The sequence below is a fragment of the Melopsittacus undulatus genome, chromosome 9 (assembly GCF_012275295.1).
Source record: "Melopsittacus undulatus isolate bMelUnd1 chromosome 9, bMelUnd1.mat.Z, whole genome shotgun sequence".
NCBI lineage: Eukaryota > Metazoa > Chordata > Aves > Psittaciformes > Psittaculidae > Melopsittacus > Melopsittacus undulatus.
This window is the reverse complement of record NC_047535.1, coordinates 26,591,380-26,611,027: the sequence shown is the minus strand read 5'-3', so window position 1 is coordinate 26,611,027 and position 19,648 is coordinate 26,591,380. Positions and strand designations below refer to the sequence as shown.

The 19,648-nt window shown below is 45.1% G+C and overlaps 1 protein-coding gene across 1 annotated transcript in view; it reads left to right on the top strand.

The window, feature by feature from the left end:
• The first annotated feature begins 4,621 nt into the window (after positions 1–4,621).
• SYNPR (synaptoporin) overlaps positions 4,622–19,648 on the top strand; it is a 108,595-nt gene continuing 93,568 nt past the window's right edge. Inside the window, exons 1-2 of the mRNA XM_013129119.3 lie at positions 4,622–4,690; positions 4,800–4,865. Of these exons, the coding sequence (XP_012984573.1) occupies positions 4,673–4,690; positions 4,800–4,865 (84 nt within the window). The 5' untranslated portion in view covers positions 4,622–4,672. The remainder of the gene's footprint in view (positions 4,691–4,799; positions 4,866–19,648) is intronic.

Here is a 19,648-nt window from a genome sequence, read left to right as displayed (position 1 = left end):
ACCTTCAGCTTAATAATGAACAATGGCCTTGTTGCTCTGCTGGTTTGAATCCTGAAGACTTTTTATTGTCTATCTGGCAACATATTGGGATATGCATTTTTTTTCCCAAGCTATTTTCCTCTGAAACAAGCATGCGTGGGTTTCTATATACGGACTTTTGTCAGCTTCTGAGGGAGGGATATGGTGCAGTGCTGTGACATTCGTTGTTTATTGACCTTAACATGTAGTGAGAGGGGATTGATGTATTGATGTCACTATCCTCCTGACAAAAGGAAAATTTGGAAATGAGATCGCTTAGGAAATTAGATTTATTGAAGATTATTTATAGGCAGGGTTGCAAACCTAGAACTTGAAACCAGAACAAGGTGTGGGAGGCTTCTGGGTGCTGGAAAATGTGGAGCAGGAATAGAGACTGGTCCCTCCCACAGACCCCACATGTGGTGCCTGCTCACATGGAAGGCAATTCCTGGCTCTCCCAAGGCCTCATATTTTGTTGCTTATCTGCTATTATGTTTTAGAGTGAAGACATGAAACAAATGAAGCCAAGCCATGAAATGACTGGCAGTTAGCATTAGGATGGGAGAGTGGACTTCCCTGCACCAGGAAAAGGTGAAAGCTTCCTGGCGCAGAATACAGCCCTGAGGGAAAATATTACAGCCTAATCAAAATGACTGGTGGCTTTAAAAACAACAGAAAGCCAAGAGATGGCACTGAGCTCCCCCTTTCTGGGATAATGTATTGCAAGCTAATTTGATGGAGACCCCGAGAGGATGAAATGACCCTAGGCAGTGTGGATCTTGAGAAGAGTGACAGGTAGAGTGTGAGACTGAGGCCTGGCTGGAGCTGGGAAATCTGGTGTGGTAAGCACCATATGGTCCTTCTAGCGCGTGTGCGAGACCTAATTTCCACACCCAACAGCTCACAGAAGAAATAGCACTGGTGCTATCACCAGTTGCCTTAATCCTGCTTCAGACCGGATGTCCCCACCGTCTGGTCCTCCCTCCTGCAGCCCAAATGACCCATGGGTCATAGGCTTTGTGCTCTGCCCTGAGCAAGAAGAGATGCATTTTCAGCTATTTACTTTCCATTGAGGTGTGTGCCTATACCTGTAAGTGTATCTGGCTTACATTTAATGTCCAGTCTGGCAGAATGAGAGATCATTCCTTACTATTTCCCCATTAGCAGATGGAAGTAAGATTTAAACAAAAGTTGTCCCAGGCAAAGACAAATCTCTGCTGTCCTCTTTCAGTCCCTCAAGGTTGGTATGGTTCTGCAGCATCACCCCCATCCCTGAAGTCAGTGTCTTCTTGAAATGCCCATTTCTCCATTCCCACAGGGACAATTTGAGCCTGAGCCATGTGCTGGCACAGCTGTGATTGCACTGATCTGCTGCTTGCATTGATCTGTGGCTTTCAAGCACAGAGTGGGCTGCAGTCCATGCATGTGGAGCAATAGGCTTCATTTAGTTGCCCTGGTACTTGGAGGACGCAGGAAACTGTTTTCCAAAATACAGGTTCAGGCAGGTTAGAAGTCTAACATGTATCTTTTGGTAGAGCTCTGAAAGAAAACCTTTCCAAGGCAAGAGTGAGAGGTAGGCACCTCTTGATGCTTTTCTTACTGATATATAACATCCAACAGATACAGTTCTTGCATTTGCCATTAATTAGGGAAGCTTTCCACCTTCTGTACCCAAATGAAAAAACAGGGTATGTGCTTCCTAGAGACAGGAAAGAAATCACTGCTTGTAGCTGGACAAGATCTGAAATTAGGACTTCAGCTTTTAAACTTGTTCTATCAAGATTTGTGCCAATTAAACTGATTTCCCTGAAGAGGGAAGAACACTTAATCAATAATGTCCTGTGGGGCACTGGCATTGCTGCTTCCCTTATGGCACTGGTAAACTCTCTCCATGGAAAGGAAAGGGCAGGAGGCTCCTGTCTTTAGGGAGCACACTGAGTGTCCCTGTGAAACATCTCAGGTCTCTCCAGGCTACTTTTCATTCATCACAGAGATTTGTAACTGTACCTGTGTAGTGGGTTTTGATCCATGCATGTCCAGAACAGTCATCCAGGTGTGAGAACAGTGAATATAATTTAGTATCTTGATATATAGCTTCTTGTGGTACCTCCAGTAGTTGCAGACATATCTCTGCTTGTTTGAACGTATATTTCAGACTGTGTTTTATTATGTGGTATCAAAAGAGGTGTGGATCTTTCATGTCATTTGCAGAGCAAGGTTTTGAAACTTGAGCACTGGGAAGGAGTTAGCTCTTGCTTCTGAGCTAACTGGGACCATGCATAAAGAGAGCAATTGTGAAAGCGAAAGAGAGACAGTCTGCCATATTAAACTGCAAAGGCTAATAGGCATCTGGAAGACATAATAATAGCTAGAAGAGGAACTGACTATAAAATTGGGTTGCTGTCATGGTCCTGGAAACATTTCCAGCCAAAGAGAGAGCTGAGGTGGGGATGGTTGAGCACTGAAGAGCACCAAGCCAAAATGCAGCTGGAATGGTAGAAAGGGAATGGAAAACACAGCATGAGGGATCTCTGGTCACTGCTGCAAGCTAGAGAGCAGTGGGGAAACCATCCTAGGCTTTTAGAGAGCCCAGCCTACCAGTGGTGAAGGACCTGGAAAACCAAAAGCAAATAGTTATCTTTGATAAGTTATGAATACTGAAGTTCAAGTGCTACTACAAATCTATAATGCTATAATGAAAGGTGATTACTACAGAGTGAGTGAACTAGGCTTTCAGTTCTCCATGGCGATTAATGGGGATTTGACCTATCTTTCCCAAAATATACTATTAATAAAATTAAGGGGAAAAAATTCTCCATCTCTCCCCAGCTGACTGCTCAGCTATGCCTTTATTAAATATTTAATTATTTTCTTGATCTCTGGAGGTTTTTGAACTCCTTCAGTACATCCACAGCTGCAAGTCTCTCCATGAAAGAAACCTGTTAAAGAAAACAGTACGAGAGTTGCAGTAAATCACAAGCAATGAAACTTCCCACAGCTGAAAGCTTTAATAGTTCTTGTGTCGGCACAAATTAGAGCTGAGATCAGATACCAGAGCTGGAATCTCTGCAGGAGGGAGCATAGTTACCCTGCTCCTCTTGGGAACTGAGCTAATCTCTTCCTTAGGTGTGAGTGCTGAAGGCTCGCACTGATCCGGCTCTCTACCATCTGCACGCACCGGTGGAGACGTTCTGGCTGGAAGTCAGAGGGATATTGTGTGTCCCTGCCCACTCTTGCCTTCTGGAGACTGGGAAAAGCTTTGTCCCTGTGCCTCTGTGAAGGGCTCAGCCTCCCATAGCACTAGGCCACCAGCAGGCAGCTGCTAGAATTGCTGAGAAGTGTTTTGTATTTCCTAGAGGTTATTATTTAAATAAATAAAAGCTTGCTTGGTAACATTTAAGGAAAAGTTCTCTGGTTTTATCCATTCCCCCCCCCCCCCCCTTTTTCTCTCCTAGGGCAGAAAAAGGGCACGAAACACTTTTTTTTTTTTTGTGAAAAAAAATACCATGTGTTTTCAGTTCTGACCTCAAAGCTGGGTTTGGTGGGGTTAAAATTTATTTTATAAAAATACATCTGGACCCTGCCTTATTGCTGCTACAGACTTGAGCTGGGTTTGTTGCAAATCCATGACTTTGAAACAAAATCCCCTGCCTCAGATTCCAGTTAAACCTTCACAAATTCACTCACCCTCCCCCCCCCTCCCCTCCCCCAGTACATCTTGTTTATTCTGGGTACTATTCTATTTGGGTACTATTGATTTTTTTAAACAGAGCCTCAGTCTGAGCAATGCCTTATTAAACTTTTGCAGATGGCTGGTTCCTTATAGGGCATAAAAGCTTCAGGTATTTTTTAGGCAGATACTGTAGTCCCTGACCTACTTAGGTTCCAAATCCTATTTGAGCACTGGTGTCCTGCTGGTGGCACAGCTGGTTGTCAGGGTGGCAGTTCACTTGAACATCTGAGTGTTTGCAGAGCAGCAGACTGAATCCAGCTGCTGGATGTGTGCTGTTACACAGGGTGATGAGTTTGTGTCCTCTGCGCTTTGCTGGGGCAGGACCTGACTTCATTGCAAAATCCTCATGGTTTTGCTTGAATGCCATGAGGATCTGGAAATGCTGTCAGCAAGCTAGGGCAGCACAAGTGTGGATGAACACAGGGAGCTGCTGCTCCAGCAAGGCTGTGCCACCCGGGATGTGTTACAATTACTAAGGCTATGTTGGGGAAAAAAGGCCAAAACAACAATAAGGCAGAAAACGTTCTGCTGTCAAGCAAATGCTACAGAAACAAGAGGAGGGAGTGCTCTGAGATCAGTCTAACCGAGCTGCGCCCTGCTGCCGCCGACCCGGGGGAGGGCAAGAGGAGCATGAAGGACAGGATGCAACGTGGTGCTATCCCCATCGCTGCTGCTGCCAAGAAGACGTTACCGGTTCCTCCGCAGCCGATGCGGGAGCAGGGTTATTTTCATCTTGCTTTTCCTTTTCCTTCCTGCCCCGGAATAAAACAATCATTTAACCCCAGATTAATGCCGGTTTAAGAAGCGGCGGGCGCGGTGCGGGGCGGTGCGGGGTGTGCGGGGCCCCGCCTGGCTGCTCCGCCCGGCGTGCTCGGGGGCGGCTCCGCTCAGCTCCGCTCGGCTCCGCGGGGCTGCGGCGCCATGGAGGCGGTGGACCAGGTGCGCGGAGCCCCGCGGGCGGGATGCGGGGGGGAAGCGGCAGGGATGGAGCGGGGGGTGCGCGGAGCGGGCAGCGGGCGCGGTGCTGACGCTCTGTCTCTGCCCGCAGCTCGCCTCCGCGGGCACTTTCCGCGTGGTGAAGGAGCCGCTGGCCTTCCTCAGGGTGCTCGAGTGGGTGAGTCCGGGGGGGGGGTCGGGCAGCGATTCGGCCGCAGGTGGGTTTGGGAGGGGGGATACCCCCGAAGTGCGCCCCGGGGAACAGGTGGGAAAAGGTTGGGATTGGGGTTGGGGGCTTGGTTTGAGGGCTCATATTCTCCAGTGATGTAGCCGGGTGGGTTGGGTGCCGTGTTTGTGTGTGTGCCAGTCCCCCCCCGCCCCCCCTCCCCTTCCATCCTTGTGCTGGATGTAAACCATTTATTCTCTTTTAAACGGGAGGGTTGGGGGGGGGATAATCCCCGTTATGCATTTAGCAAACTTGTTTCTGGGCCGAGCCGCGAAAGAGGCAGATAATTGGTTTGTGGAGCAATGTCACTGTTTGTTGCTCTGATGCTCATTCGTAGTGAAGTCTGCAGGTCAAATGACATTCATCGCCAGTAGGTCTGCGGGAGGAGAGAGCCTCTCTGAACGGAAAGTTCAGAACATGTCATGGAGGATTAATCACATTCCCTAACGCCGGCTGGCTGGGGAATTATGTAAGCCGTGTATTTTGGGGGTTGAGTCCCTGTGTGGGTGCTTTTATCCACATTCCACCCACTGCAAGGGGCTAGTTTGGTGTGCTGGGGGCAGCAGCTAACACCAGACCCCATCTCTGCCCATGTTCAGCAACTCCTCATCACTGCTGGGCATCTCGGAGTACCAGGTCTGGTGGAGCTAGGTGATGAGGGTGTGGTGGTGCCATAGGCTTGGGATGAGGTGGCCCCACAGAGGGTGACCTGCTTGTGGAGCATGGTCAAGGTACCTTGTGTTCCTCACCCAGAGCTCCCTCAGTCCCACCTGGTGCTGCTGCCACCGTCTCAAAGAGAAGTCAGGACATCCAGGGGCTGAGCTTTAGCCACTGGTCTAAGAGTGCTTTATCCACTCTGCATCACTTGCTGCGATGCAAAAGAATTACGAGCAAAGCTATTTCTATAGCATATAGGTGCTGTGAGAGTGGTCTCTTTACTATCTGCCCTGTGTATAATGGTGTTTAGGAAATGAGCTTCTCCAGGAAGGGCTTTGGGGGAGAGGGTCAGGTTGTGCCCTTGAGGAAACTGTTCCCTGTGGAGTGTTGACATCCTCAGGACAGCAAGTGGGAACTCCTTGGCAGTTTCCTACGTTTGTAACTTCTTCCAATGGCTGAATATAAAAGCTGCTGTTGTCATGGTTGAAAGCCACATGTAGAACTCTTCTGGCTGCTCTATCCACACGTTGCCCATTTGCGTACATATGAATGCACATGCGGCTGTATGTAAACAGCTCTGCTGCCATGGCTGGGATGTGTCAGTTCTTAGCCATAAGGGAATGCAAGAGAAGGGTGCAAAGTGTGTTAACATTTAAGATGGTCAGAGGAATTACCTTTTTCCCCTTTGACATCTATGTGTAAGTAGAATTAAGCATGTTATAATGTGTGGAAGACTTGGGGTTTTGTTGTTTGTATTTGCTTTTTGGTTTTTTTTAATATTCTTGAAAGGCTTTTTGGATCACCCATGTTCCAGCTCCATTCACTTCATCTTGTTGCTTCCATCTTTCTTCTCTTGCCATGCCTACAAACTGCTACCCACCTCTCTTTACCATCTCATTTCAGCTAAGTGCCCATCTCTCCCTCAGGCACCTTTTATCCCCCTAATTATCGTTTTAAACTTTAAAAGGTCACATGCTCCAGCTGATTCTGCATCCACTTCCACATTCCCCCGTCAGCCTCTCAGCCATGGTGTGCTCGATCAGTACAGTCAGATTACACTTCCTAACACCTCCCACTTGAGTCCTAGATTGCATCCGCAAAGAAATAAAGTTCATAGCCCAGCTGGTGATGCTGTGATTCAGGGTGTTGGGTGGCTCTCGTGCTTGGAGGGATGCTTTTGGTGTCGCAGCATAGACAGCAGAGGTATGGGGGTTCCTCAGAGAGGCTGGTGGTGTGGAGATGGTGTACACCAAACATGTCCTCAGCTGGTCCAGCCTTGAATCTGCACTCTTATCTGTTGGGCAATTTGTGTAGGCCCATGGTGGCTTAGGGGTCAGCATGTCTTTATTTGTAAACCTCTTGTATTGTGGTGCTGATGGAATCTGTGTATTAATGAGTGCAAATGCTTGCAAGTCCGGAGTAAACTGAAGTGATGGCAGATTTCTCAGGCAGGAAAATGTATCCATTACAGAATTAATCTATAGATGTGCAAATTCCAGTTTGCCTGAAGTCTGGCTCAGGCATGGATCATTGTCTTGAGGAGCAGGGACTTATCTGACCTTTTCGATCTTCTGCTTTGACTGTCACTTAACACCCTGAGAGAAGATGCTGAGACAAGACTGATTCTTCTCAATATTCACAGCACTGTGATACGTTTTCATTGGTATTTCCCATGTACTTTGCAGTCTTATTTTCAGCCAAGAAAATTGATTTAGAAGCCATTAAGAGACAACATTGGCTCAGGCCCAGGAAAGGTTAAAAGAAAGAAGGAGAAAAGAAGGAAAGAAAAAGTATCTGGTAGCAATTAAGCAAGAGTTGCAATTTTTGAACTCTACCTTGGTAATAGACTGTGTACTTGGAATATGTGGATCACAGATCTGGGCTTGGAAAACTGCACACACAGCTGTGCAAGATAGACCCTGATATTTTTCCAGCTTAGAGTCAACTCTTGCTTCATGACATGTACCAGGGGCAGGGAAGACCTGTTTAAAAGCTGCATTTGTTCTTGCTCTTCTTTACTGCCTTGGCTGTTACTCCACAGATCTCTGCATGAGAAGAGGGTGTCCTTCTGAAGCTTATTTCTTATCGTAATCTGTTGTGGCACTACGACCAGTTGCAATGTCACAAACACTATTACAGCTTCTCTTGAAAAGAGGCTCTCCTACACGCACACCTGACAATAATGAATAAGGAAAGATGAAGGAGAAGAAATGTGTTTATTTGTTTCCCTGGATTAATTTCTGTGAATCTCTGGAAGTATTTAGATGGCTTTTATTGGGGTTCACAAACACTGATCAAGACAAGCAAGTTTCTGCAGTCGTTGCTTCTTTGGAGCCCTACAAGAGAGATGAAGCCAAAAAGCAGGGCTCTGCCCATTCCAGTGATGTATGAGCTACCTCAGGTATTGTTTTATCCAAATATTTGTCTGACAACGGCAACTTTGTGTCACCAGGCTGAGGTTTGTAATTACTTCTGCTACTTTCTTGCTGCTTTGCCGCAAACAACTTCCCTTCTGCAAAGCAACCTGTCAGATTTCAGTGTAAAACTATGGGAGCTGCAGTGATGTCCATCACATCTTTCCTTTGTAACTGCACAGATGCAGGAACTCCACCAGTTTGCAAGCTGGGAGGTGCTATGATTGCCTTGCTGACTATCTGCTGGTGGCTGTTTTACAGTTGCTCCCTCCTCTGCCAGCTTGCAGCCCTATCTAGGCACAATAGAAGGGGTGTTTTGGGCACAAAAACCATAAAAGCAGCTCTGTCTTAAGGCAGTGCTGCTTGTATCAGGGCAGAAGTGAGTTGTTTATGTAGTAGGACAAATCTTGTGAAGATTGGGGCTGTTCTTGATAAGACGACTTAGATGTGGACATTAGGATGTTCAGTGAACCCAAATGTGCCTGAAGAGTTGTTTTAAGTCTTGCCTTTGTGCAGAAAAATACATTCTAGGCCTTGCATGATTCCATATAGTTACTGCTGATGAGCATCTTCATGGGATGCACCAAAGATGTCCAAAGCAGTGCAAGGCATTTGGGCAACAACCCACCACTCATTTTTGGTGGCAAACTGGAGAAAGGAATTACAAAGTGATTTGGAAATATTTGGACCAGGCTAACTTTGCTTTGCTTCCTTGCTTGCATGATGTGATTATTTGCCTGGTGAGCTAGGAAAAAGGCCAGGCTGCTGCTTCAGTTGTATAGATTCTGTATATATGTAAGAGTCAAGCTTGCTTTAATTATATAGATTCTGAAAGAGTTAGCACCCCTCACCTTGCAAACAGATGTGTGTTTGGAAGGCAGAGGGAATCGGTCTTGAAAGACTGATAACAAGTCTTGTCTTTTATCCTAATGCTGATTGCTCATCTGGCCATGGAGCACGTTTGTTGGATTATATTTGCATGCATATGAATGGACATAAGTAGCTGCATGCTTTCAAGTGTGTCCTAGAAAAGCTTAAAGAACTTGAGATGCTGAAAATAAGTGGGGGGGAAAATTCAGAAGGTAATGCTTGTATGAGGCATGTGTGATTAGTAGTTTGCTCTGTATAGTGTATTATGGACCTGAGATATTTTAATAGTTGCTTGAGACTCTTCATCATGTTTGCTTATGTGTGTCTGGCTTTGGCTTAACCAGAAGGCTGGTGTCTACTCTGACATGGGCAGAGACTTCAGATGGTGGAGCAGGGTAACCTTGCTAGAGCTTCATGCTCCATACGGATACAGGGCTCGGAGGAGTTGAGTGTTTGCTCTTCTCTACCCTCATATTGGAAGAAAAGCCTTAATGAAAAGAATGTTTCTTTCTGCTTGCTGAAGTGGCTTATGCAATGCGAGGATCAGATGCTGCATTTAGTGTTAGGTCTATTCATGCTGACATGTAAGGCACATAAACACATGTAAAAACTGTATTGTTGTCTTTTCTTTCTATGTCTGCCTTGGGGTATAGGTATGTATCTGTTCTTCAAAACCTGGTGCTACTTACTGCCTTCAAGATCTTGCATATGTAGTGTCAGGTCAATGAAACACGTGCCACTTAATCAAAAAAATGTAAATCCATTTCTACAGTATTTTAATATTAGAAAGGTAATTACCATGTAACTAACCCTTCTCTGTAAGCTGTCATTAATTGGATGATTTCTTATAGGCAGCTTAGCATAATGCATGCAAAATACACTGCAGCTCTCTACAGACAAAAACTGCCTCAGTCAAACAAGGGGATGTGAGCATGCAAGAGACCTGAGTTCTCTGTATCAGCTTTGCCAGCCCTTGTCATTGCACCTACAGCTTACAAACACATATTGGGGCATCAGTAACCTGCAGGCAGGGAACTCTCTTGGGCAAACATTTTTATTAGGAAGAAGTGGGTGGTGGATTTTGTCATTTCCCATCACACACAATAGAACCTTATGTCTAAGATCTGAAAAGTTTTTGTAGTCTTGTCAAAGCCAGATGTGAAAGCCATATGCCACTCCGTCAGAGCGACTGGGATAAAGGCAGCAGCAGCAATAACAATGCCTATGTGGTATTTCACCTTGTGGTTATAAAGCCTCAATGTCTGGGAGTTTTGTGATTCTGAAAGCTTTGGCTTTGATAAACCATATGCCTTTGGATCAGGTGAATGGAAGCCCTAAAGACTGAAAACCCAGAACTCAAGTGAAAGAGCAGAAAGTCTGTCTTGTGATGCCATGGTTTTATGCAGGCTGCAGAGCACTGGCTGTTCTGCATGCTCCTCACATGCATGTTTATCTGTGTACAGATCTTGTTGGAAACTGCAAACAATGTTGTTCCATCAAAATGTTGCTGTTCAATGGTACAAATGCTGGTACAGGCAAGGAGGGAATGAGAAAGGTCAGCAATGCCTGACCGTATTGCAGATAAATGGCATCTTTCATCAGGAAAATACCTTGGGCTCATGTTGTGATTACAGAAAGGTTGACTTTAAAAAGGCACGCAATGGTTCATTTAAATCTTGATGATTATCTAGCAGCCCAAAGTGGGACCTGGTATAAAACAGTTAAATAGGATTTTAGTGCATATGGTTGAGCTACAGTACTCCAGGAGGCAGAACTTTTGGGGTTATGTACTGGTTTTGTGGAAATCACAGGGTTAAACTGGTTAAACCTTCTCATGGCAAGCACTTTTGATGGCTGGTGTCATCCAAGTGTAGCTGTTTGAAGCAGTAGGAATAGAGCTGAGGAGAGAGACTCATTAATGCTAAATTTGATTATATATGCAAACCAGGTTTCTATGAAAGGAAGAACAAAAATGATCTGACTTTCAAACTAGCAAGAAGATGCATAGAGATAGAGGGCTCTGCCATTAGACAATACACAGTTAAAGTCTCCTTGCCAATTTTTATGAGGGAGATGTTTCAGTCATCACTCCTGTAAATCAGCATCTGCATAATCAGAGCCGCGGGTAAAAGCCCTGCATGTTGACATCTCTGGATTCAGTCGTTGCAGTTGGGGGGGGACAGGATTCCAGGTTCTTGTGATAAAACCCTTTCATTCACTATGAGGGTGCTGAGGCGCTGGCACAGGGTGCCCAGAGAAGCTGTGGCTGCCCTATCCCTGGCAGTGTTCAAGGCCAGGTTGGACACAGGGGCTTGGAGCAGTCTGCTCTAGTGGAAGGGGTCCCTGCCTGTGGGAGGGGTTGGAACTGGATGAGCTTTAATGTTCCTTCCAACCCAAACTATGCTGTATTCACAGCACTACGTGTGAATGAAGGGATGGGAGACCTCCTGCTCCTTGGCTGAAGTCTCCAATCTGCTCTGGAGAGACCCCCTCTTGATGTAGGGGGAGAGAGGCAGGAAGCAGGTGATGCTGAGCTCTGCCCAGGGCTGGCAATGGAAGGCAAAGTACTGAGGCCTCAGCTCTGCAAGCACAGCTTTCTCCTTTGGAACCAAATAAAAGCTGCTAAGTAGTGTTCTAGTCCTGAGGTGCAGTGTGGAAAACAGCACTTGGCCTTCTGTCTGCCTGTCCAGCCTGGCAACGGCCCAGAGGGGTCTTAAAGGTTTTTAATCTCAGGGGGGATCTGCAAAGTGCTGTAAGGAGCATGATGGAAAGGAACATACAGTGTGGAGGTGCTGCTTTTAAGGTGTTTGTTCAAAGTGGCATATGTACTGTAAAGTGTGGCATAGTTGCTAAGGTGACAGCTTGCTTTTTGGCAAAAGCAAAAGAATACTGAATATAGACAAACTGTAAGCTTTTGCTTTGTTTAATTTGCACAGTTTTATCTTCAGGCCATTGTAGAAACTTCTTGGATTTCTCTTTGGAAGCAATATTTTCCCATTCAGAATGCTTCACACCATTAGAAAATCTAATATTGCTCCCCATTCTTAAGGAAATGCTTAAATTGCATAAAATGATGGGGTTTTTAATGGTTATAACTGTACATACAAATTATGTCATGGTAAGGGTTTGTTAATGGCTTCACACAAGTAAGGAAGTATTCTTTAAGAACCTTTAATATAAACAAATATTAGGTGTTGCCTGTGGATGTGGGCACATTCCTGAGTGCACAGCCCAGAGGATTTTTGCATGCAGTATTTGCATACATTTGCAAAGTGCTCCAACCCACACTAAAATGCATGGTGAGGTGAGAACTCCTGTCAGTCAGGCTCGAAGGCTGGCTGTGGTGAGAGGGTGTGAAGCCCAGGCAGGGAATCCAGCATCAGACAGTGTGGTTACTGCCAGGGCTGAGTATTTTCATAATGTTGCTAAAGGGGGAGAATCAGCAGAGGATTAGACTGACATGGCCTCTCAAGAGAGGGGGTTTTCCACATAAGCAGCCATATGTGGCAGGAAGCAATGTTATGGTCTTCAGTGTGGAGAGGAAAGAAGAAAGATCTCAAAACCTAATGCCGACTTTGGTCCTTCAAGCAGTAGGGTACATGCATGATCCATGAGAAATGGCCAGGAAGTAACGTACTCATTGTCCTTTATTGTTTCACCTTTCCCTTCTTTATGGTGTTCTCATGGATAGATAAATGTGTTTCTCTGAACGAGCTGTTCTGTCTGTGCCTTTTCCAAAATGCCTTACCATCTGGGGAGAAGACTGTTTTAGAGGCAGAGCCTGTGGGAGCTGATGAGCTAATACTGTGGGGAGCAGCAAGTGCTGCAGCCTGGAGCTTGGGATAAAAGTTGGGGGAAGCTCTGTGGGCTCCTGTTCCCAAATAAGTGCTGGTACAGATGTCTCAGTTTGTCAGTGCCATTGCCAAGGCCGAAGTTAGTAAGGGTATTTTCAGAGTGGTCAGAGATCATGATGCCCTAGATAGGCAGCTTTTGTCGGGGGAATGGGGATGTCTCTTTGTTAAGAAGACCCCAACAAGCATCCTTTGCTCTGAGATCTGTAGGGATGTTGTAGTCCCCTGTTTCCCTGTGTTAAGGAAGCAGGAGAAATACTGTAGAGCAGGAAGGTATCAATGAGTTATACATTATCAGATGAGAGGGGAATAATAGTCCCAGCACCACGGTCAGAAATAAATCTAATTTGACTGTCTTGCAAAACTCTCAATCTGTCAACTTGATCTTTATTCCATGAGAAATACCAGACCTGCTGCATACAGCCTGACTGAAGTGCTCATGAACCTGAACTATTGAGGGTGAAATTCTGCCCAGATGATCTCGGAAAGAAATGCTAACTAACATTGGCAAGATCATAGATACATCAGGCACTAATTTATAGTAATAGCTCTTCAGTAGCTGTTTGAATTTCAAAAAGAAGTTTGTTGTGTCTGTCCTCAATCTTCACTTTTCCTGTTGTTAATTCTCTGCTCCCCTGTGTTATTTCTCAAGTGATGCCTTGGCTCAAATCCTTTGGCACTTGCACTCTTGTGTGCATGTTTGACACTGCATTTGCAGACCTTCCTAATATTGGGTGAAAAGCCTCTGTGGCACCCCAAATAGTATTATAGAAGTAGCAAAATCTTCCTTGCAGGGTTCCCAAAAGCTGAGGAGACTAGTGGATTCTTTGTTCAGCCTCCCTGATGTGGGTCATATTATGGCCTATGGCTGCCTTCAGCATCTAAGTCAAAATACCCCAGGATGTCAGGAAACGTCTTACAATTTAATGAGCATACTTCATCCTTTCCTGAACTTTTTGAAGAGCAAATCTTCTCCCTGGCTGCGTGCTGGAGGTATGCTTGAAGTAAACCAAGAGAAGTCTCCCATCTACATTCAAGTTTAAAACCATCTAGTTCCTTACCCCTGCTACTCCTCATGCAGAGTCTGTGTTGCACAGGACCCCACCGCTGTGTGTCAGTTTTTTACCCCATTTAGAACAGCCTTTATATGGAAAGAGTGGTGGCTGGGAGCAATCAAACATGGAAAGGTCATAGCTCCCTTTTGGGACTGTGAAGGGAAATGCTGGTGGGTGTCTATCATTCCCAACCAAATGGAGTTAGGTTTGATACTGGAAACTGGCTTATTACTGCAGAATAAGTATATTGCAATAATTATCCTTTGGAGTTGAGTAGTTTTTCTAAGTGCTTTTATAGAGACTGTGCTTGAAAGGCAAAGCAAGCATGGGATTCCCCCACTGCCAAATCCAGCAGCCGATAAATCCGGTAGAGCTCTCCCAGTTGCCATCTCCAAGGGCAGTCAGTGTGCTGGAGTGGAATTAGGTCCTAGTCTGAAGGAACACGCCTGCCAAAAAATTAAACAATGGATGCCTTCCTGTTTAATTTTAACATTTTAATTAAATTCTTTGCTGCTGTGCACCTTTGATCTCAGTGAGCTGATATACGTGGTGTCTGCTGTTGAGTCGTAGCAGTGAGTTGTTCTAATCTTGCAAGCAGATGTAACAATGTGTTTGAGTGTGGATGAAAGTGCAAAAGCTGAGCACTGCCAAGTACATTGTAAGCTGACTTTTCCAACTGGTGACCAAATGGATGTGTACAGGGAGATTACCCATGAGTATGGCTCAGTAGAGCTGCTTTCTGAATATATTATCTCCCTATTTTTGATCTACTTCTGTGAATGGTGCTGCAAGAAGAGTTTGCTTGATGGAATTGCTCATTGAGAGGACTGAAGCCAGGAGCTGAGATTTGATTGCTAAACAAATTCAGTTTCAAGTTGGTTGATTAATAGAATTTGATCCTTTAGAGAGCTTAAGCAATACGGTGTGGTGTTGACTCGGCACAGCTATCAATTAGTCCCATGCAAGTGTCTAGCCTGAGACCATTTGGTTGCTGTTTTCTATGCAGCCATGCAAAATGTAGGTACCAAGCAGCATGTAGCTAAGCAGCCCCACTACATCTGATTTCTAAATGTGTGGAAAAGTCTTTAAATAAAGACATGGTTACGCATTGTTTCCGCTGGACTGTTGGTAGATAGTCTTCAATGATGTTCAGAGGAAGTAGCAAGCTGGGAGCAGGATGTATTTTCATGGCAATGAAAGATGTTAAAGTGAGTTTCCTTGTGTATAATAACCTGGAACAGGTGACTGAGAAGTGTGTGAAGCATTTGTCCTTTGCAGTTTGAGCTTTACCTATATGTCAGGAAAGCATCTGTGGTTGCTGCATCAGTAAGTCACTGGTAGAGCTTGATATGGGACAAAAAGCATTTCATTTCCTTGGGGGAAAAATAATTTTCAATATAAATTTCCATTGAAAACTGTCATTCTGTTGAAATCATGGAGTCACAGAATGGTTTGGGTTGGAAAGAACCTTAACAATCATCTAGTTCCAACTCCCTGCCATAGACCAGGTTGCTCCAAGCCCCATCCAACCTGGCCTTGAACTCTGCAAAGCATGGGGCACCCACAGCTTCTCTGGACAACCTCTGCTTATTGTCTGTCCCTTATTTTGGTCAAACGTGGAGTTTTTCAGAGGCAGCACAGTCCACAGAGAAGCACTGAGCTGCCTTCACAAACCTTCCTGTTTTGCTGCGTTGTCTTCGTGAGCAGTGCCCGCTCCCTCTGCTGCCTTTCAGCCTGTCACTCGTGGCAGGCGGCTCAGCGGAGAGGGCACCCGTTCCAGCACAAAATCTGTGCCTGTCCAGATTGCGTGGCCCTGGCAGGCAGCAGGATCTGGCTTAGCAGTGGGCTGACATATGCAGGGGACGCTGGGTGTGCCACACTGCAAAGCCTCCTGCCTCCGCTGCCTGCGCACACATTACGGCGCTTCCTGGGGAGGGATGATACTGTGAAAATGAGCTCTTTGCCTGCAGTCCTGCACGGCCCCGCAGCACTCCCCACTGTGAGGACCAAGTGCTGTCACTGCTTTATTCCCCTTTTCTTTTTCTCATCCCATTCATCATGGTTTTTGCAGCAGAACAGCAGCAACATGGGATCACGATAGGGCTCGCTTCTCATGGTGGAAGTGAATAAACACAGCTTTTGCTGCTGAGGAGTTAACTAGAGCAGCTCTTTCTGCCATATACCCATGGCTCACTCTTTTATAAAAATAGTTTTCCATCTTTTTATTTATGTGCTCATTAGTGCTGGCCTCCCATGGGTGCAGTGCTGGCTGTTAATGCAGCTGAAGAGCTCTGATGGGGCCAATAGATGGGGTTTTTGTGCAGCTTATTCCCCCCAAAGTAGTGACTCAGCAATGATCAGACATCTCTCATGGGACAAACAGTTCCCAGCTATTCCCAACTGGCAATAAAACCTGTGTGTCACTGGGCTGCCAGGAGGTAGGGCTTGAGTACCCCACATCTGTATTTCTTCTGCACAGAGAGATTGGTAAGCATGTTCTGGGTGTTAGGACAAAAGTACTCTTGCTTGATTTAAAAGAGATGATTATTTTTTTCCTGGGGATTTTTACACTCCACCCTGTGATGCGCTTTGGGATGCATTCAGCTTTCTCTTCTGAATAGGGCTCCAGATGATGGAAATAAATTATCATAAATTAGAATAGATTGCACTCTTCAGCATCTCTACATCTGTCATTATGTTTCTTTAACAGTTCAGTTTAACATTTATACACACTCTGACAGCAGCTACTGGTGTGTATGCTATAAATATTGGCTTGGAGAAGACATTAATGGAGTTTAGGTAAACGTTTGATGCCGCTGAGATTCTGTTCCATATGGTGGTATGCAGCAAAATCCTATTCAATGTGCCATGTATAGAGCTCATGTATTCTCTATAGACTGGCCTCTTGGAATTGCATAAGCTTACTGTGTTCCTAAGAAAGCACAGGTGCCTTCAAAGAAGAAAGTGAGTCTCTTGCAGTCTGATCTGTTTTTCACCACCTGTATTCTTTGTTTAAAGCCAACTTGTAGTGTGTATGGATGGGAACGGCTCAGAGAAAAGAGAGCTCTTGCAGAAACAGTGGTCAGGTATTAGGCAACGAGCTGCGGGAGCTTTCTGCTTTGAATGTGTGTGAAGAAAATCCATGTGATTTTCTGACCAAGATGCTATTCTGTTAAACAGTAATTAACAGGGTAAAAGTTTTGCATGTTGGCTGGTCACCATTGCTAAACCTGAAATTTGTGACTCTTAACCCCTGATGAAACCATCACCAAAACCACTTATAGGAGCATGGACTTTGCTTGAGGAATCTGACTTGCAGGAGGACAAACAGCTGAGAACATCATGGCAAGAGGCAGGAAGAAATATATTCTGGTCCCTTATGTTCCTTCCGTAGATCAACAGGATTTGGATGTCTCCCACAATTTTACTTCGGTTTTGTTTTGTTGGTTTGAGTTTTCTTTATTTTGTTGTTTTGATCACTGCAACGCCTTGATTAGTGTAGGTTGATAATGTGGCTGCTTCCTTTGCAGTGTTTCTCAGATTTAGAAGCAGAATCACAGAATGGTTTGAGTTGGAAGGGGCCTTAAAGCTCATCCAGGTCCAACTGCCTGCCATGGGCAGGAACACTTTCCACTAGAGCAGGTTGCTCCAAGCCACATCCAGGGTGGCGTTGAACACTGCCAGGGATGGAGCATTCACAGCTCCCTTGGGCAGCCTGTTCCAGTGCCTTACCATTCTTACAGTAAAGAATTTCTCCCTTATATCTAACCTAAATCTCCCCTGTGTAAGTCTGAATTTACCTTGTTCTCAAGCTAGCATGAAGGTAAGCAGTGTGTTGTCTGGCTTGGCACCACAGAGGGACATTTGGGGTACAGCAGTGGGGCAGCCCAGCCTCTGTGCCTGATGTGGAAACATCTGGGTTGTACCAGCCCCAGGGAATATCTGCAGCAGAGAGGTGGCTGCTTCATTTGCCCCTGTGTAATGCAATGTAAGTAATGAAGTAACCATAATGTACAAACTGGCTCAAAGCAGGGCAATCTGAAGAGAAAGCGCTCTTCACACTGTAAATTGCTGAAGGTCTTTATGATGCCAGTGAATTAAAAATCCGACAAAAAAAACCCTCCAGTGCTGCAAGTTCAAGGCGCATCTTTTAAAAGTTGCTGGTGGGGAGGGGAAGAGATAACTTATCTGAATGGAAATGTATTTAAACTCTGTGTCTTGTACAGTTCTGGGTTACTGCAAAGAAAACAGTGTATTCGCTGTTGCATAGACTGAATGTGTTTCTGTGATAATGTTTCCCCTTTTGATCTGAATCATTATTGAAATCTAAAGACCTTTGCAGGTGTTTCTTTTAAAAGAAGAAGTTGCTTCAGGTGTTCTGGTGATGAGCTTATGTTTATCCGCACTGGTGGTACAGAGGAGCCTGATGCACCTCTATGTACATCCAGCAAGGCACAAGGCATCCACAGCCTCTTTCCACTCGGCTGGGCAGAACCCCCTCTCTTAGCTTTTCTCAAGTTTCCAGGTTTTATTGGTGTTCTGAGTGCTTCTGTGGTGGTTCTGCCTCAAATTCCCTTTTCTTTCTGGCTCCTACAGGAAAAAATGCTTTGCAAAACCATTAGCAGAATCCTTTTGCCCAGAGCAAAATCTTGCCCATGGTTTTCCTCTGAAAACCTTGTTGTCTCTGAGCTTGCAGCTGGCATTTATGTCTCTTGAATGATGCTATAAAAGAACTAAACTGCATTTAAAGGAAAACAGCCTTTACATTCACCTGATGCTAAAGACATTTTAGCCCAGTCAGCAAGATTTCATGGTGAGCCTTGATCTAGCAGGAAACCCTTCAGCCTTCTTGAAGTTGAAAGAGAAGATGCATTCCAGGGAGCAATTTCAAAGCAATGAAACTGTTGTTGATATTTGTTGTATTTATTTCCTGCATCTTTTGTCTATTTGAGGCCTGGACAGTCTGGGTGCAGTCCCTACAAGATACCTTTGACAGGCATGGGCTTCTCCTTGATACCCTCATGTGAGCTGATTGAATTTGAGAAGGGATGTGCAGCAGGAGGAAATTCATGTGAACAGTTTCCATTGGACCATTTGCCATGAGACTATCTCCTTGAATTATTTAATTAGTTGCATTTTTTAATTTAGCTCTGATCTAGCCTGTAAAGATCTTCTTGGGTAGAGGGGAGAGAAAAGAGTCCTCATTCCAACTGATTTTTTTTTTGTTCTCATAGGAAATGGGCCTATGTTCTTTTTCAATAAATCTGCCAGGTTTTAGCTTTCCCATATGACTGATGTCCATAAATCCCAAATCTATTTCTTTTAGGCTTTTTGTCCCCGTAGTAAACCTGAAGATGGTGCATTCCCAGTTCCTAGTGTCACCAGTATGTGGCTGAAAGACCCTTTAGGGTAGGACGGGAGGAAAGGCACACTTCTTGCACTCCAATCAGTGCTGGATCCCAGTGTTTAAAAATATCACAAGTGAAAAACATGGATGTGAGTCATACAGAAACCACCCTTCATAGCTCAGGGAGAACAAATATCAGAGAAACACATTCTTCAGATGTTTCCTCCTCCTGAGAAGGAGCCACATCTAAGGTCTATTTGAAGTATGCAATCATAAACATTGGTCCCCTGCTGTCAGAGTGACCACTAGACACAGGAGACACCTATTAAATGTTAATAGCTAATACTGTGCCAGAGCTACGTCAGACATGAGAGTCTGAGTGAGCTTTGCATCAAGAGAAAAGGTGGAGGAGGCAGTGACTTCACTTCTTGGGTCAAGATACTCCAGTGATCACATTCTGCAGTAAATGTCTCGCTTCTGGAAAGATTAGTTCTCACTTTGGACCTAAATTCTCATCCACATCTAACATCACTGGTGTCAC